This window comes from Chionomys nivalis, chromosome 11 (assembly GCF_950005125.1).
Source record: "Chionomys nivalis chromosome 11, mChiNiv1.1, whole genome shotgun sequence".
Classification (NCBI taxonomy): domain Eukaryota; kingdom Metazoa; phylum Chordata; class Mammalia; order Rodentia; family Cricetidae; genus Chionomys; species Chionomys nivalis.
The window spans coordinates 36,432,632-36,457,340 of NC_080096.1; the positions used below are offsets into that span (position 1 = coordinate 36,432,632).

The following is a 24,709-nucleotide window of genomic DNA, read 5'->3' on the forward strand; positions in this document are numbered from 1 at the left end:
ACTAACCACACATTCTGTCTGGGGAAGGGAGAATGGGATTACTCTTGGGCCTGCAACAAGCTGTAAAACCTGCAGATGCTAATGAGCCATCACTCCAGCCAATTAGGAGAAGAAGCAAAATTGACTTTAATGAAGGCTTCATGCATCCCGTGGGTCTCTCTCAGACCCAGGGGTACCAGAGAACTCCTCTGGACCCAATTTCCATGGTTTTAGAGAGTACTAAAGCAGCCTTGTGTAAAATGGCTCTACCTGGCTGTGGGAAGATCTTACATCTGAACTCAGCCAAGGGCCTTGGCAATCTCGCCTATTTTCTTTCTTCATCATTAGGGTCATTCCTTTCATCACTTACATCCATCACTTCCTGAGCATCTGTTATTGGCTAATTCCTGCTGCTAGGCAGTGAGAACACAAAGACAATCCTGTCTTCTGCTGTCCTGAAGTTCAGTGGGGTTCGTGAACACTCTCCAAAGCTGCAGCAATGAATTCCCATGATTGATTGGCCTCTTGTTCCCTTTCCGTGGTAATCAGGCCTGTGATAACCCAGAAGGCAGTTGACACTTTTGGGGGGATTGGGGGAAATGATTCCTAGAACACAAATATAAGCTGAGTTGTCAGGAGTTAGCCGGTGAATAAGGGATGAGCTGGTTCTACAAAGAGGGCCAGTTATAAAGAAAAAGTCTAGGGCAATAGGCTTTGATTAGAGAAGGCAGAGGAGCGTTTCTGGAAGGAAAGAACGTGGGCCAGACTGAAGTCAGCGCAGACACAGGCACCCGGGCACATAAAGCCTTCCATGCAAAGTTTGGGGAGGTTGGCTGCTGTCTTGAAGGTTATGGGCCTGATCAGATCTAAAGTCGTGTCATTTGGGCAGTGAAGTTAGGCAGTCAATTATCTACCGCCATGTGCTCTGGGCAAGTCCGTTGCCTCATCTGTGAAATAAGGGCAATAAGACTGTCTCTCTCGGAGAACTCAATGTTCTTTTGGCAAATGATCCCCTGGGCAGTGGAATTTTAGGCTATAAATGATAGTTCTAAGACAGGAGAAAGAACATTCAAGATACGGCCTATGAGCGGGAGTGAGGCTGAGTGGGATGTCCATCCAAAGAGAAGTACTGCCCCATGATCAGGGCTGCTATGCTCCTTCAATAAGGATCTCCTAGGAGGAACACAGCAACAGATCAGGGAGCGTTATAACCACTGTCTGAGGTTCTGCTAAGCTCATTCTTCCCCATCATTCCTGCCGATACAACTGCCCTGCTGCGGGATAATTGTCTCTTATACAAGAGAAATTGAGCATCAGCAAATCCCTCAAGGTTATGGAGGTAGCTGGTGCTAAAATTAATATTAGTTCTTCTGGTTCTTAGTCTATCAGTCTGTTCAGAAAACTCCAGCAAGTGACTTTGGATAGTCGTTTATAAATGGCCAACGACATTAGCTGCACTCGGGAGGTGGAGGAAAATTTCCTCTGATTTTAAATTATCCTCTAATAATTCCTCTAATGGTTAGGCTAGAAATTATTTCTCAAGTTAATTGCCTCGTTTCCATCCCTCCATCCTGCCACTTCCTGCTTCTAGACATTTGTCCCCAGTCCCTCACCTGTAGTTGCCCAGGTAGACCCCATCAGGGTTGAGCATTGGTGCAATCTTGAAGACCAAGTGTTCACGTAGGACACGGGCAATTGGATGCTGACTTACAAGGAAGTCAATGATCCCTAGGGAGAGAGACAGGCCTGGATTAGCCTCAAAGCATTTCAAGAATGACGGGGTACATTTTTCTTAGTGTATGAAATGACAAGAGGGTCAGTGACTGTTGGTCTCTGTTATCAGCCATTGTCTATAATTATGGATATACGGATATAGGATGAGGTATCAGCTACTGTCTATAATTATGGATATACGGATATATGATGAGGTATTTACCAATGGGTTGTTCAAATATATCTCTGTTTCTAAGAGAAGGTAGCTCAGAACATAGCATTGAGGCCTAGGAACAAGAGGGATAAAGCACTCATGCAGATGGAGCAGAGAGGATTTCCAGGCATTCGAGCTGGGCTTTGGGGGTTCTTAGCGAACAGCAATAAATTCAGGAAGGTGACCTCATCACATAATCACAGGGGCCTTCCTGAAGTATCCCCTCTAGTACTCTTCTGTTGATGCGCTGCATCTATTCACAGGAAAGGGGTTGGGTGACATCAATGGTCCTCAGTCCTGTTCCTCTCCTCTGTTCCAAGTATCTACTTCCTCGCTGGAGACCTGAACATATAGTCAAAATACTACTCTAACATTTCATGAAATTGACGTAATGCCATAAAGTGGTAGGAGAGTCTCCCAAAGGCAGAGGAGACTCGTTTTCCACTGGATAAGAGGGAGCCTCTGAACGGGACCCTTACTGGTCTTGACAGACAGGCATGAGGAAGACAGCAGGGTAACTAAGAGTAATTCATGTGCCCAGCAGCAGACATTTAGCTCTTGGAATGATAAATCACTTCAGAGTTCATTCCAAAGCTGCTGTGACCAGCAAGGGACATCTCGGGCTTTTCATTATGCCAGGCTGAGAATCCATGGGCAGCCCAGGGCCAGTTGGACATCATTTACTTCTCGGCTGACGCGGCAGTGGACCAGATGCCCTAATTTATTTGTTGGTCCTCATATTAGAGTTGCGGTTTGCCAATAAACAGGCAGGGTAATGATGCCAGGCGCCCTTGTTAGGGGCTAATAATTGCTTAATCTGTCCGCTAATTGACCCTGGCTCCCTGGGCAGCCCTCCATCAAGGAGCCAGCCGGCACACAGGGCTGGGCCATGCTGCCTCAGAGAATGGCTTCTGGAAATGGGAGGCGCTCACCTCCTTCACAGATGAGCAGATTAATTGGGCTGCCAATTAGGCACCTAATAAAAGAATGAGGGAAAACAAAGGCAGACAGACTATGGCTATCCAGAGCTCACCTTCCCAGGTAGACTTGGGCTATGGGAGGGTAAATTTCAGACTTATAACTTAGCTTGAAGTCAGAGTGAACCGAACAAGAACCTTTCCCATCCACCCTTCTTCCTATGCCCCCCTCCACCTCCACACATGCTAGGGATCAAACCCAGGTCCCTGTGCTTGCAAGGCAAGCAATGTACTTCCCAATCCCTCTCCCCAGACCCCAACTAATCTTCTTATAAGAGGAGAGTCATTAGAATTTCCCCCTCCCTTTCTTCCTCTCTCTATTTACAGCTTGATAGGATGGTTTCTGGAAGAGGGACTAGGCTAAGTTGTCTAGAGGTTTGATGAAGCAAAGAAGAGTTGAAAAGGCTCTGGGTAGAGGGTCACCTCATGAAGGAAAGGTAGTAGGAAGTGAAGCATCATGGGAAGGCACACAGGAGAAAGCAAGCATGGAGAGGCAATGGCATACCTGGGCAAGCTTCGCATGGATGGAGAGAGCAGAAGGATCCAGGAAGCAGAAAAGACTTGGGGATTAATATTGAATCTTAGTTGACTATCGGCTGAAAGTGTTGAGTGCTTGCTCTGACCAGTTTTCTCATTTCAATGGAAGGATGATACCTAATCTGTCAAGTGAGGTAGGGGTAGCCTTCACCTTGCCGCTAGACACCAATAGCTGCCATGACCCCAGTCTTTGGCATAGTCGTGATGTTGTCATGCCCGTTCCTCTAAGTATGCATCATCAAGACTGGGGAAAACAGGATGGCAGGAAGGTGAGGAAGAGAAGGGAAGTGGCTGAAGATCTAAAATTAAAGTTATGTGCAGAGATTCTTGCCTGATGCCAACCTCCAGCTGACCAGGATGAGCTTTGCCAGACCAACCTTCTGTTCAATCTTTACTTTCAGTGTCTCCATTTCTTCTAAAATGCCTGCCTCAGGATTGAGCCTACAGCCAATGCTTAGGAAATGCCTATTGATGGGGCTGGAGAGATAGCTCGACTATTAAGGGCAGGCGTTGCTCTTGCAGAGGACCCACATTTGATTCCCAGCATCCACATCAGGTGGGGCTCATACCCTGCCTTCAGTTCTAAAGCTAGGGGTATTTGATGCCTCTGGTTTCCATGGGTACCTTCACTCATGTGCATGTGAACATGCTCACACAGATACACACAAGTACTTAGGATTTTAATTAATAAAACTAAATATTTTTTTAAGAAAGAGAAATAAAGAAATACTTATCATTGGACCATCCTTGACAAAGCCCAAGGTTAGTTGAACTGACAGCCCCTAACTCTGCAAAGTGGGCATTCTAAGATGAACACAATGTTCTTGCAGTGGAATCCTGAACAACAGGACAGCAAATCCACACTTACTAGCCAAGGCCCTAGTGAGAGCTGCAGAGAGTCATGAGAACCCACAAAAGGCTCCTGACTCAATCAAAGCTGGGTGGTAAGGGGACAGGTGAGAAAGGGTCTTGGGGAAAGGATCAGCAAGATGGATGGGCAAGATGAAAGGTGCCGAAGGCAGCCAGGAGAGGAATGCTTACACCAAGCCGTGGGGGCAAGAAAGAAGATGGCTTCCTTGGCAGCACACAGCTCTTCATCTGGGTTAACTTCAGGGTTAAAGATACGGTTGGAAACTGTAGTCTCCAGGCTTTAGTCCTTCTTGAGAGGCATTAATTTGCTGTGTGACCTTACTCTCTACACTCCTCAGTTTTCTCAAAAGTTAAAAATGAGAAAGTAATAATTATTAGGGGATACTACAAAGACTATGAGTTGATACAAACCAAGTGTCTCGCGTGGAGTAAGCATGTACATGTGCTGTTTTAATCATGGCTTTTAATGATTTGCTCATAGGTGGTGGGAAGGGAGGAGAAATGTAAGGGACAAATCAGAGAAGAAAGCAAGGCTATATATGTATGTATGCATGTATATATATATATATAATATGCCATATATTATTTATATGATATATATATATATATATACACATAAACAAAAACATTAGAGAACCACTATATGATTTAAAGCTAGGAAGACACAGGTCATTTCTGGGCTCTGTAAAGCACTCGTGGCTACAGTATGCCAGAGGAAAAGAATGGTGGTGGGCGAGGCTCATGCAGCCAGGAGGGGCTCATAAAGCACTTGGCATGAGGAGCCAGGATCTGACCTGCTGCTGACCAGCAAGGGCCCTGGGGAGATGAAAGCCTGGAGAACCATGAGGACGCAGCCAGTGAAGGGGAGGTGATGCTCTCAAGATGACCTGAACTCTGCTCCAATCAAACAACCCTGCAGGAAATGACTGAGATTATGCCATCAGTCTGAAAGACCATGGCCTCAAAATAGAAACAGTCTAAAAGAATAAGGAAAAGCGCGTTTCCTGAGCCTGTGATCAGACGGATCACGGTTTGTGCTGGCTGAATCTGCCTTCCCTTCAGGCTGAAGGCTCCAGGAAAGGAGGACTAATCTGTTTGCTTCTCTCTTATCTCAGAGCCTTGGCATTGGGCACAGCAACGGTGCTCGGAGGATGAATGTGAACTGGCTGAAGTCAGAGCCTCAATCGCAACTGCACACTTAGTGTGTGACTGATTTGCAGTGCTTCTGGCTCCATTTTACAGGCAGGGAAACAAAGTCAAAGTGTGACATCACTCTTGGGGCCTAGGTGGGATCTAGACCAGTTCTGCGGGCTTCAGAGTAGTGCTTTTGCTGTTAGGGTGAGAGGGAAAGAACTAGAAGGCTGCTCACATGTGTCTTAGAGCACGTTTGCATCTGTGGGCATGCTTTTCCCTCCAGGTAGCTAGCTCTGTGTGAGGCTCACTGTCTCTGTTCTCTGCTCAGAGGTGGCATCCTGGAATGAGCAGAGCCCAGATTCACAGCGAGGCATGTGAGCCCAGGTTACCAGGGGCACAACCACAGTCATCCAGATCTCCACTGGAGTATTGGACCCTGACTGCCCTCAGCCAAGCCCTCTGTCCTCAAGATCTCCGCTGGAGTGCTAGACCCTGACTGCCCTCAGCCAAGCCCTCTGTCCTCAAATTGTGGAATCGTGGGCTTCACAGAATTTAATTCCTCTGCCAGCATGCTGGGCTCGGCCCATTTCGCAGATGTAAAGTGAAAAGCTCCTTTTCACTTGTGATAGATGGCTGACTGCGCCATAGACAGAGGGGAGGAAGAATAAAGGAGGGACAGGTGTGGGAATGAAAGCAGAGGAGAGGAGGAACAAACAGTGGGAAGTTATAGATGGTGCTGGGTCTTGACGTCCGGCGCTACTGGTGGCTGTGAAATGGTGGCGTGAGAGGAGTGTGCATGAACCTGTGCACCCCCACCCACAGATGCGCATGTGTACAAGCCCTCTTCCCATGACAAAATAATCCTGAGGAATGACTTCCTGAGAGGACCAGTTCTTCATTTACACACACACACACACACACACACACACACCTGAGGGTATCAGTTCTTCATTTACACATACACACAAACACACATGCATGCATGCACCCATACACACATGCATGCATGCACTCATACATGCATGTATACATGCGCCCTTATGTGGAGGGCACTTTGGCAGGAAGCAGTAGGATCCGAGCAGAAAAGACCGTTTCTCCACAAATTTGGCTGGTAACATTCAGGGTGTCCACTCACTTCTCCAGGAAGCAGAGACAGCAGCTCCCCACACTGTGGACATCTTCAGACAGGGTATTATCACACCATTTTTGAGGCTCAGAGAGCTCAAGTTTTGCTGAAGGTACTCAAAAGGACAGGCAGAAGTATTGAGACTCAACCCAGACTGTTTAATTCCAAACCTCAGCCATGCCTGCTGACCTCCAGAGTGGGGCATGCCTTCCTGGCAGAAACATTTCATAAAGGTGGGCTAATCGACTCAACAAGAGGTTCTGAAGGGGACAGAGTGCGCCTCAGATGGAGGGTTTATTTTTGAATTGAGAAAATGCCAACAGCCTTGAGGAGTTTCAGAGAGGCAATCCCTTGCTCAGAGGTCAGAGACCAAGATCTAGGTCTGATTCTGGTCAAGTTTCTCACTTGCAGTGGAGACTCCAGGTGAGGAGCACTCAGTTCAGGGCTTCCCAATGGCAGCAAGGCAGAGCAGGTCACAGAGCGGCCAAGCCTCTGAGAGCAGGTTCATAGCGAGGGGCACAGAAGCCAGGCAAAAAATGCTTCACTGAGAGTTTGGGGCCTGCCAAGTGTCCCGTTAATGCTTCCTCCCACCTCGCCCTGGTGACATTTCCTCAACATGATGTTCTAGACATTGTTCTGTATGGGTGTGGCTGTTAGCTCTCTCAATCTTCATAAAAACCCCATGAGGCAGAATTCCTATTGTTTCCCTTTGAGATGAAGGAACTGAGGTGCAGGGAGGTTTTGTGACATTCCCAAGGTCAGAGTGTGATAAGAAGTGGGGGTGCTGAGACCCAGTCTCTCTGTCTACTAAGAGACCGCGGCTTCACACATCCTGTCCTGGAGCAGCACGGGAGCTCCTTTGTTCTCTCAAATTCTAAAGAAAACTAGAGAATGAGGATACTCTGGAACACAGGGGCCACAAGTGAAGTGGGGTGGTGGAAAAGTGCCCTGGATTCTGCTTTCTGCAACCAAGCACTCTTCGGAAAATGTAAAGCCTGCCATTCTTAACACCACCCCTTCCAGATACCCATGATGACAGAACTGCACTCTGCTCCCAGAAGCAGGTGCGCTAGCAGCTCAGCAGCGAGAACTGTGGTTGCAGCCAGATGGAGACAACTGGGCTTTCCAGGCCTATTTCCCGCTCAAGGTCACTGAGCCAGTGAGTGGAGAACAGAGGATTTCAGACACCGTCCCCTTAGGTCTCAGACCTGGACTTCCCTGGAGCCAGGTGGGCTGGGGAGAGGGCCCAAGTCTCAGGCTCTGACTACTGGAGAGAAACCTTCAGTTCTGCCCTGTGGGGCTTGACTCAGGCTGTCCCCATAGAGTTCAAACCCAAACCGTAAGTAGGCAGAAAAGCGTGGGTAATGGTGCCTGCCTTGTGCTGCCTCAAGGAAAGATGAATTCCTGTATGTCTCAAGGGGCAGATGCTGAGGGAGAGAAAGATGGTGAGCAAAATAAGGAGGTGGACTCCGTTTTCAGCACGCTGTCTTACTTTATCAGAGCCTCTATGTCCCTGGCTGGAAAGTGCACACCAAGCGGGGTGGTCGGAACGCTGCTCTTCCAGCGACAAAGCTTGACCTTCTAGCGTGTCTCAGCCTGGAGTACAACAGGGAAGCAGGTACAGGCTGGGGATCTGGCCAGACCCAAGGTCAAATCCTCTCTCTACTACTTGCTGGCTATGTGACCTTGAGCTGTCTCTTTCCAAATTCAGTTTGAGCATCACAGAGACAATATAGCCTTTGTTCCTCACAACAGACCCAGATAACGATAACCCTGTTTTACAGAAGTGGAAAGTGTCCACTGGACAACCAGTCCTAACCCTTAAATCGATCGTACTTGACTGGGAAAGATGAACGTACACAGATCACATAACAAATCGGAGTAGTGAGGATCTTTACTGATGATGCTAATTTTCAGATTTTCAATAAAAGCAAAAAGCAGAGGACTGGAGGAAGTGGGTTATAGGGATCCGTGGTGGGGCACTTAAAATAAACCTTAGAAAACAGGAAGGGTTTACAAAGTGTCAAGAAGTAACCTCCCTCCAAGGCAGAGGAAGCAGTAAGGACAAGAACTAGGTGATATGACATTGTCCCTCTGAGATTAATCTGTGTGGAGCTGAGTTGTAATAAGGATGAGATCAGAGAGCTTGGCAAGAGTTAGACATGGTGAGCTGTGGATGTCATACCATGAGCCTGGAACTTACCTTGAGAAAGTAGTAAGCAGGCATTCACGGATTTTATCAAGGAGGAAATATGTATCTGAAAGCCTCTAGGACAGCACTGAGTGCATCAAGACATCACCATCCAAGATCACTGTTGTGGAAACAGGGTAGCACCCAAGATCCCCATCTGTAAAATAGGATGGCAACCCTCTGTCCTGCTTACAGACATAGTGGGCACAGGGGTTTGGTTTCCTAGAGATGAAGATCTAGATGGTAAGACTTGCCGTCTTTTTGCCAACAAGGGCAAAGCGTTACATTCAATCAGCTGGGGGAACGGAGCTGCTGCCAAGTTTAGTAACTGACAGATGGTTTCGAGTAAAGGGGCAGGCAGACCCAGGAGAGTCTGGGAAAGGTTATTGCAAGGACAGAGCTGGGGGCCAGAAGTGAGAGTGTGAAGGAGTCAGCTGTAGAGACTGGGGCCCCGCCACACAGCTGACAAGCTGCTGGACTCGGTGCCCATCACGTCCTCTCCCTGAGACTCGGTTTCATCGGCTGAGAAAGAGAGGGAGGCAGACGCGCCTAAACAGCACGGGAAGAACAGGACAGGGAGATGAAACCCATATTTGTATGCACAGTGCTTGAGAGTTTGCAAAATAGATTACTACTTCATCTTCTCGGGTTCCCATGGGGACGGACGTGGCATCTGTCAAGAGCCTGCTATGTGCTAGGCATAGGACTAGGTGTCGTGTTTACATTCATCTCCTGCCAGATTCCTAATGCCTTCCTGGATGGTTCTGTTAGCTTCATTTTACAATCGAGGGAATGGATGCGATGCTGCAAGGAGGTGGTCTGGCCAGTATCTGACCTCAGCTCTATCTGATTCCAAATCTCCATATATTCTTACTCCATCATGTTCCCTTGAGCTGTCTAACCTCCAGAAGCCTTCTCAAACCCTCTGACCAATGGTCATCTTGAGATTGAAATGAGACCAATTATTTCTCCAAATTTCAATTTTCTCATATGTCTAAAAATAGCTAATAATAGTTTCCGTGACATAGACTATTAATATACTTAAAATAAACTACAATTAAAATATTTAAATCTCTGGAACAGTATTTGGTGCATGTACATTATCGTACTATTTTACATGATAGGTACAAATGAAGCTGGGCATGGTAGCACATGCCTGCAATCATAGGTACTCCATAGGCTGAGCCTAAAGGATTGCAACTTTGAGGCCTGACTGGGCTACATAGTAAGTTCAAAGCCAATCCAGGCAATTTTAAGAGGCCCTGTTTCAAACTAAAGCTTTTGTTAAAGGTTGTAGGTAGCTAGGTGATAGATAGAATGTTTGCTTAAAATGTGTGAAGTCCTGGGTTGAATCCCTAGTAATTTGAGGAAAAGAATAAAATAGTGGCAAGAATGGGAGACAGTAAGAACTCACACGAGGCTGGTGGCACCTTAAGTTGACTATTTCTAAGAAAAATTTGGAGACCTAATAAAGCTGAGGATGCACATAGCTTATGACCTGACCATAGTGTCGCCATGTTGTTCTCCCTCGCAAATAATTTACACATACACATTCCAGTGGAAGAATGTTTGAAATAGCATTGTTTTTCAAGAAACAAATATTGTAAAAAATGTAATTATTTATCATCAGGAGAATAGAATAGATCAGTGAATTGAGTTACAGACAGAGGCGGAATATAGCACAGTGAGGGAAAGCATGCAAACTGGAGCGCTACTCACCCACATGGACACCAAGTGGAAAGCAAGCCTCTGTGCATAGAGTGATAGCATTTGTGCAAAGTTCAAGAACAGGAAAAACAACCAAAACACACATTGTTCAAAGATGTTTACAAATAAAGGTGAAAATGACAAAACACAAAACTCAAGGTCATGATCTGTGGGAGGGAGGGAGAAGGGAGGACGGAACAGAGATTTGGAAAGGAGCGGGCAACTGTCTGGGTACCTGGACACTAACCGTGTTATTTATATCTTATTTATTGACTATACCTATGTTCATGATGATAGCTGATTAATCCCAACACAGATAAAGTATTTGACAATAAATTTAAACGCGACTACACTAAATAAAGAAATACACTGAAGCCCAGCAACTGTCTTCCTGTTGGTTGTTTCAGGCCAAGTGCACTTCCTTGCACAGAGCCGGTATTTTAAAGTTGTTAAGTAAAAGAATAAAGTGAGCAAATAGGCAGTGTTTCCAACTATAACCCCTCTACCCACATACATACCTGGCTTGGGTCAGAGTTTCTGCTGTTGTCAACTGCTCAGGACAAATAAAGGTGTAGGTGACTCCCTGCTCATCCTTAATATAGAGCAATAAAAGAATGTCCCTCAGCCCCCACCCCTTGTCCATTTATCCACCCACCCATTCATCTGTTCTGCTACATGTACACTCAGTGTTAAACATTTATCGAACCAAACTGAGTGGTCATCAGTTGCTACCTCTTTAAAGAACTGAGGTGAATTGCCACGTGAGGTAAAGACTTCGTCTGCCTCTGCACTGTCCTAAAGACCACCCCGGGGACTCGGTAGGCATGGGACAACTGTGAGATCCTGGTCATACCTTGGCACACAAATGAAGATGGCGTTTCCCCTGGGTGGACTCGTCCTGTGATGAATATCACCTTCTTTTCTGCCCCGTCTCGGAGATTTTCTGTAAGAAACAAGTGGAAGGTCACCATGGAATACAAGCCGAGGCTAGAAATTTGTATGTGGGAAGGAGACACCTGAGGAAGAGGCTGGGTGGAAGCTTTCTTTTTGCTTAATCGTTGGGTTAGAACCATTAAGAACCAGTTCTTGTTGACTAATGACATCTCCATCTATTTAACATTAAAAGACTACATTCCCTTTTCTCCATGTACTTTGGAATATTATATTAATATGTGATATTCACAAACATCTGAGGAAGGCATCAGTGAAGTTGAATCCCAAAGCCATGCACTGTGTCCGTAGGCAGTTGCATATCTTTCTGAGTTTCAGTATTCTTAACTATAAATGAGGAGAATAATATCTGTTTAATTTGGTTGTGATGATGAAATATGGCTACATATTACATAGTACTAAGCAAACTTAGTATAGTCTAGTAAATGACAAAATAAAAAACTAGCTATTTACAATAATAATAGTAACATCCAGAGTGCTATTTAATTAATCTTTTTTGTGCCAGATATATCTCATACATATTCATAATCTTTAGAGCAACATGTAGTTCACACTCCTGTTATAGAGGTAGAAATTGAAGTTATATAATTGCTCAAGGTCATACAGTTAATAGATGATATCACATGAGATTAGAATTCAGACTTTTGTTTTTATGGTGATAAATTCACAAGAATCAGATTCCTTTTACATTAAACACCTAGAAAACTAGATCTTCGGGGGTGGCTTAATGGCAGAGCCCTGGTATAGTTCATTTAAGGCCCTGGGTTTTACTCCTAGCATTGGTAAAAAGAAAAAGAAAAAACAAACAAATTTGGAAAACTAAATAAAATATATTAAACAATTGCTTTTAGGTGTTGGTTAAGAGACAAGGGGCAGGACCAGATTCCCACGAGGAAAGGGGATGAACAAGGCATGCCCCATGGTTGCCCTGTCTTTTTCTGAGGGTCCATTACACAATGAAGAGCTGAGTGCAATATCCTGAGCACACTGTGGAAGGCTTGCTGAGATTCAAGGCTAGCAGGTAGCAGTTGTGGAAGGGCTGCAAGAATTCCAGCAGAGAAAAGGAGTTCCAGACATCTACAAAGAGCCCTCTTGGGTCTTTGATCCCAAACTCTGTGCATGCATAGGGTGAACTTTTAGGTTATAATTTTGCTCCAGAGTGTATTGAAGACATATCCCCAGGCCTATGACACTGTGGGAAGATGGTGGACACTTTAGCAGGCAATGCCTAGTTGGGGAATAGTGGGTCTTTGAGGATATGCCTTTGAAGGCTGGGTTCCCATATCCAAAATCTCTCTGTTTTGCCTCCTAGCTTCCGTGAAGCAGGAAGGAAAAATTTGATCTTCTGACTCCAAAGAATAAGTCATTTTTGATCATACAGGAAGAGTGAGAACTCAAAGGGATGTATCTTAGTGGTGCGGCTAAATTACTCCAGAAAGATCCTAACAAGGCTTTAAAATTATCAGAGAAGAATCAAACTTGGAAAAGAATCTTAACTGCTTGATAAAGCAGTTATAAAGCCCAACTCTTTAGAAGGAAAGATAATAAAATCCATATACTCAACAATGTATATATTTTGTAATATTTAGCATATAATAAAAATTACTAGATATACAGAAAAGTAGGAAAACAGAAACTCAGTCAGATTCACTGCTACAGAACTCTAGCCTGTATAATAAAGTTCATCTATCATGAAAATATTATATATACATATATATATATATATCATATATACATTCTTATAAACAAAAAGCAAGAATAGCCTTCCTAAAATGGATAGGGAAGAGATACTCAGCTATTGGCAGAAGGGTTGAGTGGCACACAATGGAACAACAACTTGAAGGAAATTTAGGAAGAAACTGAAAAAAATTGGATTAAATGATCCCAATCTATATTAAAAGGATGATCTCAAGGGAGAAGGCACAGAAATAATTAACAAGAACTTTTAAAAAACACGGTGAAAGGTCATTTTGAATGTGGTTCATCATCACAGCAAACACACCAATGTCAAACACAAGAGATAAAAATCTTAACTCAAGGCAGAGAGATGGCTCAGGAGTTAAGACGGGTGCTCTTCTGGACTTGATTTGTTCTCCTAAAACTGGGAGTGACGGTGCACACCTTTAATAGCTTTAATCCCAGCCCTCAGGAGGCAGAAGCAAGGATCTCTGTTAGTTCAAATTCAGCCTGATCTATGCAGTGAGTTCCAGGACAGGCAGAGCTACAGAGAGAGACCTCGTCTCAAAAAAAAAAAAAAAAAAAAAAAGAGTAACCAAAAATAAACAAATAAATGAATACAAACATTTTCCTACAGGCTTGTGGCTTGTTTGGTCCACTGGGGTGACCAGTAAGCTCAGGGGCTCTCAGTTCCTTGGAAGGCAGTAGACACATATTGGACAGTGTACATGAAAATTCATTCTGTGCACAGCTCTATGCTGGGTACCTTGGAGAGGAGAGAATAGTCTCAAAGAAGAGTTAAACACTTGTACAGTTCCTGGACAGAACATAAGCTATTGTAGGGAGAAAATGATGTCTACTGGTAAGTGTCTATATCTTCCCTAGGAGCCTGTTTGGAACAGGTACCGAGAAACTGGATGCTAAGTTAATAAATGAAAATACTTTAGATACAGTTTTTCACAAGTAACTTTAGGCACCTGCTATTTCATTTAAATCTTCACCGCACTCTTATGAGGTTGAGTGTGTTCATACCATTTTACAGAAGAGAGATCTGACACCCCCAGAAGGAACGGATACACTCAGGGTCACACTGCCAGCAGTCCAGTTCTAGCTCCAAGCCCAAGTCCCTGTCTCTACCCTGTCTGCCTTCTGGATCCACTGGCATTATACAGTCCTACAGCTGCTGCAATCCCATCTGTAATGTACACAAGAGACCGGCTTCGTTCTTTATTGCTGACGGAAATTCAGCTACTGTCTTAGTATTTATATTTCCTTTCCACTTAAAAAAATTTAACCCCCACTCCCAAACACTTTTAAAAAATGGTACCTAACACTGACCCCATGTCTTCCAACATTTCAAAAATGATGAATAACATTACCGAGGCCCTCGGTGACGGCTAACTTTATGGATGCCTCCCCTGACCCAGTATCAACTCAATTGCATTCTACATTTCTGCTGACCACAGGGAAAGGCAAAACGGGCATTCTGTTTGCACGCTAATTTTACTGAGCCCCTGTGACTTCATAAAATGATAACGTGGGGCTAATAAAAATCAAGCCTCTCTGGCACTAATACAAGCAAATGTTGATGCAGGCAGGTAACAAATTGCTTTGTCATTTAGGAGGCCATAAAAGAGCATTATAATCATCTTTAGGCAAAATGGATGGTTCGCCTTTGCTTAGCTTTTAGCTTTCATTTGCAAAATCAATTTAAGGTAATGTAGCAGCTCTGAGGTGGTGTGACATGGGGCTGTACCCACCCCCTCCTGTCACCAAATCCCCAGACTCTTCTGTACAAAGACAATTAAAAGTATTCTTGGTTGAGGCAGCAGGGATGAAAAAGGATGTGTGCTTGAACGAAGCTAAGGTAGAAGAGAGTGGAAACAATGAGACCAAGAACAGCCCACAGGGGATAAAACTAGAGAACGAGAGGAGGCCATCATGATCAAGGGCATAACAACATATGCTTTGTACAGCATCCCTACCATACTTGTATGAATGTGCACACACACGCACACATCGACCATGTGGAGAGGAAAAGAGAGAGAGGAAGGAAGTGGGGAAGGAGGGAGGGAGGGAGGGAGGGAGAGAGAGAGAGAGAGAGAGAGAGAGAGAGAGGAACATATCTCGTCACTGCAGTCCTATATCACCCTCAAACTCTTACTCATGAAGAATTTATTGAACACCTATTCAGTGTCCGGGTACTAGCTATTATTTATTTTCACTTTACAGAAAAGCAAGGCCAAAAAAGATTTAGTGGCTTAGCCTTGTTCTTATAGCTAATGACTAAGTGGCAGAGCCAGAATCCCAACTCAGGGAAAAAATACTGTGTTCTTAATCTCTATGCTACCTTATGAAGGACAATAGCACACTTTCTTTATAGCAGTTAGGTAATATTTATTGGGTATCTATTCTGCGTCAAATATTTTACATGCCTGATTATATTTAATTAACACAGTCACCCAATGGAACATCATCCTATTCTTTTATTATTTTGTTTCTTTCTTATAGTTTTGGAAATTGAATTCTAGAAACATTAAATGTCTTGATTAAACTTGCAAATGTGGGATTCAGTATGAGATCTAGGTATTTATGAATCTCTTATTTATGTTCTTAATCATAGTGTTAGGTTGATTCTTGAAGATCAAATAGAATCTTTGGGTTGATTCCATTATTATGGCTATTGGTTAGTTGCTGTTTCAGCCTTTTCGAGAGAGTCTTGCAGTGTAGACCAAGTTGGTTTAGAACTCTCTGTGTAATCCAATGGTTCAAACCCCCTGCTCTCCTGCCTCAGTCTCCCAAATGATGGGTCACAGATGTATGCCACCATGCCTAGGTCCCATCAAATCTTCATTAACCTTTGCTTTCAAGAGGTGAAGATTAGCTTCAGTGTGTGCTAGGCTTAGATAGTTGCTCCTCAAAATGGAAAACTATAAAGGAATGATATACTGTTGAGATTAAGCGTAAAAGGACTTTTGAATCACTGACTTCTGGGGAAACCAGCCATCATGCCATGAAGACACTCAAGTAGACCATAGAGAAGACCACATGGTGAGAACAGTCAAGAACTTAATGTCTGGGTGAGTTTAGAAGGCTCTTTCAGCGTCAGATGACTGCAGCCTGTACTAAAACTTGCCTATAACCTTAGAAGAGACCCCCCCCCAGCCAGAATGGCCCACTAAAATTTCCCACATTGCTGACCCACAGAAACCAAGAGAGAATAAATGTTTGTTGTTTTTAGATGTGCTAGCATAAGCCTTGCCCACCAACTCCCTACCCTGACATCAATCTGGACCTTCTAAAATGCCCACAGAAGCAGGTCACTTCCTTTAAAGACTCTTCAGCAACTTCCTATTGTCTTCAGCACAAGTCCAGTTTCGTTAGCCTGACACATAAAAGCCACGCTCCTGTCCATCCTGTCCTATAGGCGCTGACCTCAGAGATCCCTGGCAGTCTCCCAGACATAACATGCTCTCTCACACATCCACTCTGGGCATATGGTTTCTTCCTTGCCTTGAAGGCCAGCCTCCTTCTCATCTGTCTGGGTTCCTCCTACTCAGCCTTTAAGGCTCAATGTGGATGCACCTGCTATGAGAAGGGAAAGAGGAGATTCAAGTCCACCAGGGACCTCACTCTGTCCTCCTTGGGGTTAACAGTCAATGTTGTATTCTAGCTGATGTCATCAGCATAAAACATGGCATGCTGAAGGTAATGAGAAAATATCACTATTGGTGATGGTGAAAATGGAACGGGGGCAAAGGATCACAGCAAGAACATTATTAAGGTGCAGACGTTTTTCCATAGAATTCCATGAGAAAGTGTCAGTGGAGGAGGAAGTGGTGAGCCAGTAAATACATTTGGGTAAGCATGCGACTCCACGTGACTCAAGACACTCAGTCTAGCAGGAAGGAAGAACTCGATGAGGGAGACTGGACGATACATCATTCCTGGGTCAAATGGAAAGCTGGGCTTTCCTGTGCCTTGGAGCCTTGGGTAAATTACCTCTTATGAACCTTAACTCTCCCAAGTGTAAAATGGGAGATATCTAGGTCACAAACCAGCCTTAAATAAGTGACTTCATGTCCCTTTTTATTGTAGGTTTTGCCTACAGTAACTGGTACTATTCATTGAGTGAAAGGCACAGGATGGGGCTCCTCAGCAGCACAGCCGTCTTTAACTAGATAACTGCTGCGCAGCACTGAGCTGAGCTGTAAGCAGCATCCATTTCACACCCTCTCCTGTCCCCAACCTGGAACAATGAAAAAATCCCCAGACATCACTGAACGTTTTATGTTTCCTCGAATGCAAAACAGGACCTGGCTGAGAATCAATCTATTACAATAATACACTGTAAGGAAAAATAATCTTCCCCAAGGAAGAGCACACTGATTGGTTATCTAACACCAAGTGGTCAGCCCTAAGAACACACACACACCTCCAGCATTATATGTATTAAGTTAAAACCAGTTACAGTCAAGCTGGAGGACTCTGGGTAAAACATTTCTCCACACCTTCTCAGCTTGGACCCAGCTCTCCAGGCAGATCCTATACTGTAGTCATAACTGGTATGCCCAGATATCTGGGGAATATAGCATTTAAATGTTTAATTAAAAATGCTTTTAATAACAGAGAGACAGGTTAGCTCCTGGCAGCAACCCCTATTTCTTCCAAAGAGTATGGATGGGGACAGAAGAACCTCCACACATACCTTGCTTCACAAGCGAAAGCGCTAACCACTGCACTGCCTTCCACCTCAAGTGCTGCAAAGACCCTCTGCAGACCGTGGACAACAGGACACTGAGGAACAGACTTTCTTGTTTTGCCTAGGTCAACGAAGGCTGGTCCTTCTACAAAGTCCTGAGGATCTTCTGAAGCCTGGCAGGCCCCCACTGCCAGCCTTAAAACCGATGCTGCTTTACAGCCTCTGCCCTGAACAACTATGGAGGACCCTGGGGGTGACTGTCTAGGTAGCCAATCAAGCAAGTCTCTGGCATTTTTTAAGCATTAACTCAGGTGAAATTTATCCTTTTTAAGATCTCTGATGCAGTCAGATGACTAATAACTTTGCCAGCGTAACAGCAGGAACCAAGGCTAAATCTAGACACAGTTCACCTTGCTATCAGACTCAGAAGAGACAAACTCACAAAACAGATTTCTCCTCAATGTTAAGGTGATGACATAATGATGGGAAGGAGCAGGTGTTTTAAGGGTCACTTATGTGAAGACACAAAGCTTGAGATGTGAGATCTAAGAATGTTTCGGGGTATACACAGTGTTTTATAGTGTACAAATACAAGTTATCAGATTTCTCTCTCATTATGCTATTGGTCATAGTCTTAGTATTAATCAATAAGTTCTAAGAAGCTATTAATCTAACTCTGACAGAGTACTAAGCACCATACTATATTCCTATCACCATAGCCACAAACTTAAGATTTTAAATTCCCTTTGGTGATTTCCTAACTATAGACCTCAAAGATACTTTTCGTTGTTCAAAAAACATCTGTCACAGTCATAGCTGGCATAAACAGACTGTCGTTTATACAATACAAATTTCAATACAGATTATAAACAGTGGAAATGCTAATGTGTCTAAAATTTATGTTTTCATGAACTCAAAGAATTCTTGTAGGTTCCGGGGACTCGACCTGAAGGATTCACCTCAAGCAGGTGTGATGTACCCCTCCCTCAAATTACCAAGCCCTAAGAACTCACTCTCCCTACCATTTCCTCGTCCTGACACCCTCCCCCTCAATCACCAGAACCTAAAAAAAATTGTTTTTCTTTCCCTAAATGTAACCTTGTCCTCTGCTCTGCCAATATCTCACCAGGTCCAAGAGACATCGGACAGCTCCACAGAGCCTGGGCAGTAGCGAAACAACCAGCGACCCTGGGATGTGGCAGCACCCCAGCTTTTTCAGATTCTCTCAAAGATGCTCACAATGTCCCCCAGGTGAGCAGGAAGCAGTCTGGAGAACTCCATGTCCTCATTCCCTTAACCTGTCAAGCCTAACTCCTCACCTTTTTAATAAAAAGAGAAGGGAGGAGTGTTAGCATCCAGGCACACCATGGCCCTGCCCCTTGGGAACCTGACACAGTGTGTTATCCTGTATTCATGGCAAGCAGTACTCTGACTGTACACAGGCGCAAAGGTCCCTTTAAGAGACAAGCCCCACCTACTCCGGCTCTCTTCCCAGGGTTCTTCCCCTCTTTCCCTCCTATCTCTCTCCCTCTTTCTCTTTCTGTCTCTCTCTTCCCTCTCCTTTACCCTTCTTTCAATGAAGGTCATACTGTCTCTGTCTGTATGGCATACTTGTTTTCATGAGACTCGCTAAAGGTCCCACCTTGTGCCTTAATCATAACAATATGGAGTGCAGATTAAATACACTCAGCAGTGACTTTAAGTGATGCTTTTGGAGCCCTGGGCTGGAGAGCCCTGCCTGATTGAGGAAGCAAAAGAGTAGTTCTGTATCCTGTACTAAGGGATGCCAATGTGGCAGGGGCAGAACCTTGGTGGAGGTTGATTGCTCGTTCCTGGGTGAGTCTCAGTTGTGAGCTATCAGTCACCAGTACTCTGGGGATTGAGGGCCTGGATAATACACACAGTATGAGTTGTGACAGTCTTTTAGTCAAGGTGGCTGAAGAGATGAGAACAGAGCTGAGACCCCCAAAGGCAGGAATCCTAAGGGCCATGGACCTGCTTTTGCGGTTAAATTTAGCATACAGTCTCTGATGCTGACCACATGCCAGACCTTGAGTTGGTTCCTGAGAGCATAGAAAGGCATCAGAGACTGTCCCTGTCATCTAGGAGCTCAAAATGGGGTAAGGACATTCAAGTCTAGCTCTGGAGTTAGGAATCTGGACTAGAGAGCAGGAGAACTCAATTCAAGTCCAGTTGTGTGCATTTATACAACCTTGAACCCTGGAATCTTTTATTTCCCCACTGAACATGAAGATAATATTGGTAGAGACATTATAAGAACCTTGTAAAAAATAAATAAAATGATCCAACAGATCTATGCACAAAATCTGATGCCTGGTAAAGTGTTCAAATCTGGTGCCTGACAGTGATCATTTGATCCAGCTGATCTTACACGTAAAAGATTAGCATCACTAGGCAATCCATGACAAGATAGCCATGACTTTGTTTTCTTCAGCATGTGCATGCTCAGCACCCAGGACACAGTGGGCACTCAATAAGTATACCTAGAACAGATGCAGAACTGGTCCCGTCTTTAGTTAGCAACCAGCGCTCGGCTTTTGGAGCCACCACCCCAGTCCTGAGGGAATCCCTGGTCAGAACTAGTTGCAGTCATATTAGCAAATGCAAATGGAATCACCCTCTGCACCCTTTAGCAACTAGGACAACAAAAAGTACCCCAGGAGAAGAGGGCCAGAGGAGGAGAAAGCTAGGAGAAAAGAAGACAATGCCTTCTAATCAAACTCGATAAATATGTAAATTAAAACAGCTAAACAGTTGGCTTTGACAAATGACTTCTCCGTAATGGATTTTTCTACGGTGAGAGGCAAGAGTTCAGCCTGCCTGTTAGTCACAATAAGAGCCCTCTCTTGCTTTCTCAGCAATGTGGGAGGATGGGAGAGCGACTTGGGTGCTCTGTGGAGTGGGAGAGGTGAATTCTTTGGGGATTTTCGGAGTATATGCCCTTACTAGGAACTACTACAGCCATCAGCCCTGCAAGAGAGATTAGAGCCCCACATCCCTGAAATGGAAAGTCAGGAAAGAGTCACCCAACTTCTAAGCCTGAGGTCACCTGGTGATCAAGCAACCTTTGGTCAAGGAACACAGAGAACAGTCCTTCCTGATGCTCTTACCACTGACTCAGCCTTACAGGTTTTCTCCCCTCCTGGGACCTGGCACCATGGAAGTGTTTAACTTGCTATGCAGATCCAGTAGACCCCTCCTTAGGCCTTCATTCAGCTGACTCCATCTGTCAAGTGAGGGTTACACGGCTGAAGATCCAGGCAACAAGGGGCAGAAATGGGCAAAGTGCAAACTCTCAGCATGATACAAGACAATTGTCTTTTTAAGTCATTAACTTTGGATCTGGGGATGATCTGTGTTAATAAATGAAGCACAGGAACTGATGACAATAACCGTCAGGTGAGAAGAAATGGAAACAAGAGGTTTTGAGCAGTGCTGTATTGTCAAGCGCTTTATACCCTCTACCGGTCTTAGTCTCCTGGGCTCCTGAGAGCTATACTGTGAGGGTGAGTATATTGCCCAGGAAAACACAGGTTGCAAGAGTTAGCTTTGCAGTTTTTTCTATGTATACTTCTGTGGCATGCATTTACCTATGTTCACATATAGATGGGAGTGAGCTCCTGTGTGTGTATGCCTCTCTCTGTGTGTGTGTGTGTGTGTGTTGTGTTGTGTAGGCTGTAGGTTGATGGCTGGTTTCTTTCTAATTTCCTCTATACTTTATTTATTGAGGCGGGGTCTCTCACTGAACTACCTAGCCAGGTCGCTCAGGGAACCCCTTGTGTCTGCCTCTGAGGGTGTAGACTTACAGGGTAGACCCATCTAGCTTTTATATGGCTTCCGCAGATTCAAAGGTGAGTCCTCACACTTGTAGAGAAAACACTTTCTCCACTGAACTATCTCCCCAGTCCAGCATTGCAATTAGGCTCCACTCTTCCCATCCATCTTTGGAGATCCATTTTCTGACAGAGAGAAGCTCATTCTGCCGCCATGCTTACATAAAAGAGGCATCATTCTGAACTCTGTGTGTGCAAGCATACACATGCAACTGCTTCTGACTCAGGCTTCTACAAAGGCGTGAATTATTACAAAAAGTTATGAGAACGGAAGTGCAAACGGAAATTCAAGTGTAGTGGTTTACAGCCTTGGAAAGACACTATTAATATAATTTCCCCAAGCAGAGAAGCAATTTCCAGTGCTTGAGGAGAACTTTAGGGCAGGGCAAGAAGGAGCACGATCCCTGCCGGAGCGGATCTGCCTGCCTGATGCTGGAGGAATTTAGATTTGAAGAGTGTTCTTTCTGTCCTATTGAGATCTTCATTGACTTGTATAAAAATACTACTTTCGATCTCAAATCCCCACTGGCATCTTTATATAAGCACGGAAAATGCTACTGGGCTTTGGAGATTTCATTTAATGAAGGAAAAGTATTTCTATTAAAGAGTATAATTTTTTTTTCTTTTAACACAACATCTTCAGAGGAGCCAGGGAAACCGAATTGATCTGGGCTCTGAGAAAATGAACCAACCCATGTTTGGCACAACACAGAGGGGTGGTTGAGCAGACTGTGGACAGAGATAGAGAATGAATGGTGGTGCCCAGGAAGGCAAAGGTCCAGAATAGACAGAAGTGGGAATATTGGTAAAAATCCAGCCCCTCATAGCAATGACTTTTCAGGTCAAGAGTACTGTTCTGCTCAATGAGGAGATATTCCTGCTGTCCCTGCCCGCCCCTGACACTACGTAGACCCCTTCCCCATATACTATGGAACTCACAGCAACAGCTTCTGGAACTCTCCTGCCTCTTAACAGTCTGTTCCCAAGATGATGTTCTGGCTGCCCAGGGAGTTGGTGGGAAGCTTGTGTCCAACAACCCTGGGGCTAACCAGGCTTCTCTTTTTCCCCATGCAATGGTCTCCTCCCAATCACACTTCTTTCTCTTCTCTTACCTGTTCTTCATAGATCTGTAAGAACATTAGCTTTATTACAGCTGTCTTCTTAGCTGCTGTGAACCCAGATGTAAAACAGCAGCCATCGCATGCACATGCTTACTCCATATTAACACAGAATCAGCAGGTGATAGACAAAGGAGGTTGAGAGGCATGATCTGCGGAGGGGCAGGACCAAGGATGGAACTATGCTGGCTGGGGAGAGCAAGTCCCTGGAGGAGAGACAGCCAGTAGATGGGTGAGACGAGGAAGCAGGTCCTACAAGTTCCTATGAGTACTACAGCCTGAGTTCTTCCCTGGCCCCAAGCTCTTGGTTAACTCCGAGGGGGCCGATGTATGGTTGGAGGCGCGATATAAGCAAACCTTTAGGGTAGCCATATCTGATATCCAATGTGGCTCAATCATTTCTCAGCTATACTTTTGAGGGAAAATTCCTTCTGGGGATCTCAATCTCTCCTTCAGTAAGATGAGACAACAGTAATAGGTATTGTATTGTGTATTGTAAGTATTAAATTAGCTAAAACACTACAAATAACCATGTTTACCGCATGTTAAAACTCTCAATGAACCTTGGCTGTTAGCATGCATTTCTTGAGCTCCCAAATTCTCCCAATCTGGAAAGTGTCACCCTCATACCCTACTCCCCATTTACTCCTCTGCAATCCCTATTGCAGCAATTCCTGGCAAGAGAAGAGTCGCTTGCTCCACCCCATTTCTCCCTTGGTCACTCTGTGTCTGTGGGGCAGAAGCTGTCTTCTTGTTCCTCTTTTCCTGGCATCCATATACTTTGTCTGAGACAGAGAAGGGCATTTTGACATGGTTATTTTGATGTGAGAGTTTGGAAATGACTGCATTTAAAGGTAACATTGTTTTTGAAAATTACCAGGCACTGTGTGAAGCAGACTCTCACACCCACTGCATGTCTGATGTCACTGGCCTTCATCTTGCCAATCCCTCGACGTCTCAGCCTCCTGCATCCCCAGCCTTGACCTACTGCCCTAGAGGAACCCTGGTCCCACCATTCTCCTCTCCCTCCTGAGCCCCTGTGCCAGAAAGAGAGAGGTGGGGAGGTCCTGCTAAGATAAGAAGAGCTGGCTGAAATGTCTCCTTGGCAGATTATTCAGTAATGGACTTTTTAAAGCCAACAGCGTAATGGCTTGTTTTCTCAGCTGTGTCAAAATGTCCCTGTATCAAAATAGCTGTGCTAGGGCAGCTGCTTCAGTGTGGTGGAAACAAAGGGGGCCATGCCAGTGTGAAATGAACTTTGCATAAGAAAGCACCTGGCATGTAGCAGACGAAAATCACATTTCAGATGCACAGCAGTGGGAGTGGATTAAGAAGTCGTTGGCTACACTCACTGCCAACTTTCCGTATGGTAATGACTTTGGGTTCGAGGGACAGTATTTCTACTGCTGTAAGGACCTCAGATGTCAAGAATGCTGCCTGATGTCATCATTGTCACAGGTGATGGGTAGAACTGAGTGTGGTCTAATTGAACTCCACCTTATAGTCATGATTCCAAGAGACAGGGTGACTTGACCAAGGCCTCACAGGTAGAGTGGTTTTTGTGTTAGATCAGAAACTTGGCACCACTTTTAAATTTTTAACCAAAATATAATATATCATTCACCTTTGCGTCCCCTCCCTCCAGCCTTCCCATGTTCCTCTCTATGAAATTAATTTAATTATTGAGTCAAACACACATGTATATAAATACAGGCCACCGAGTCAGTTTAGTGTTACTTATAGGCATATTTTTAAGGTACCTCCCAGCATTATAAAAGTTAGTCCTGCCGGGCGATGGTGGCGCACACCTTTAATCCCAGCACTCGGGAGGCAGAGGCAGGCGGATCTCTGTGAGTTCGAGACCAGCCTGGTCTACAAGAGCTAGTTCCAGGACAGGCTCCAAAGCCACAGAGAAACCCTGTCTCGAAAAACAAAAAAAAAACAAACAACAAAAAAAAG

At 44.7% G+C, this 24,709-nt stretch overlaps 1 protein-coding gene across 1 annotated transcript in view; it reads right to left on the reverse strand.

Annotated features, from left to right (window-relative positions):
* The window catches only part of Agbl4 (AGBL carboxypeptidase 4), a 1,086,156-nt gene that overhangs the window by 113,873 nt on the left and 947,574 nt on the right, over window positions 1-24,709 (reverse strand). The window contains exons 7-8 of the mRNA XM_057784997.1: window positions 11,302-11,391; window positions 1,593-1,707 (exon numbers count right to left, since the gene is read on the reverse strand). Coding sequence (XP_057640980.1) covers window positions 1,593-1,707; window positions 11,302-11,391 — 205 coding nt within the window. The remainder of the gene's footprint in view (window positions 1-1,592; window positions 1,708-11,301; window positions 11,392-24,709) is intronic.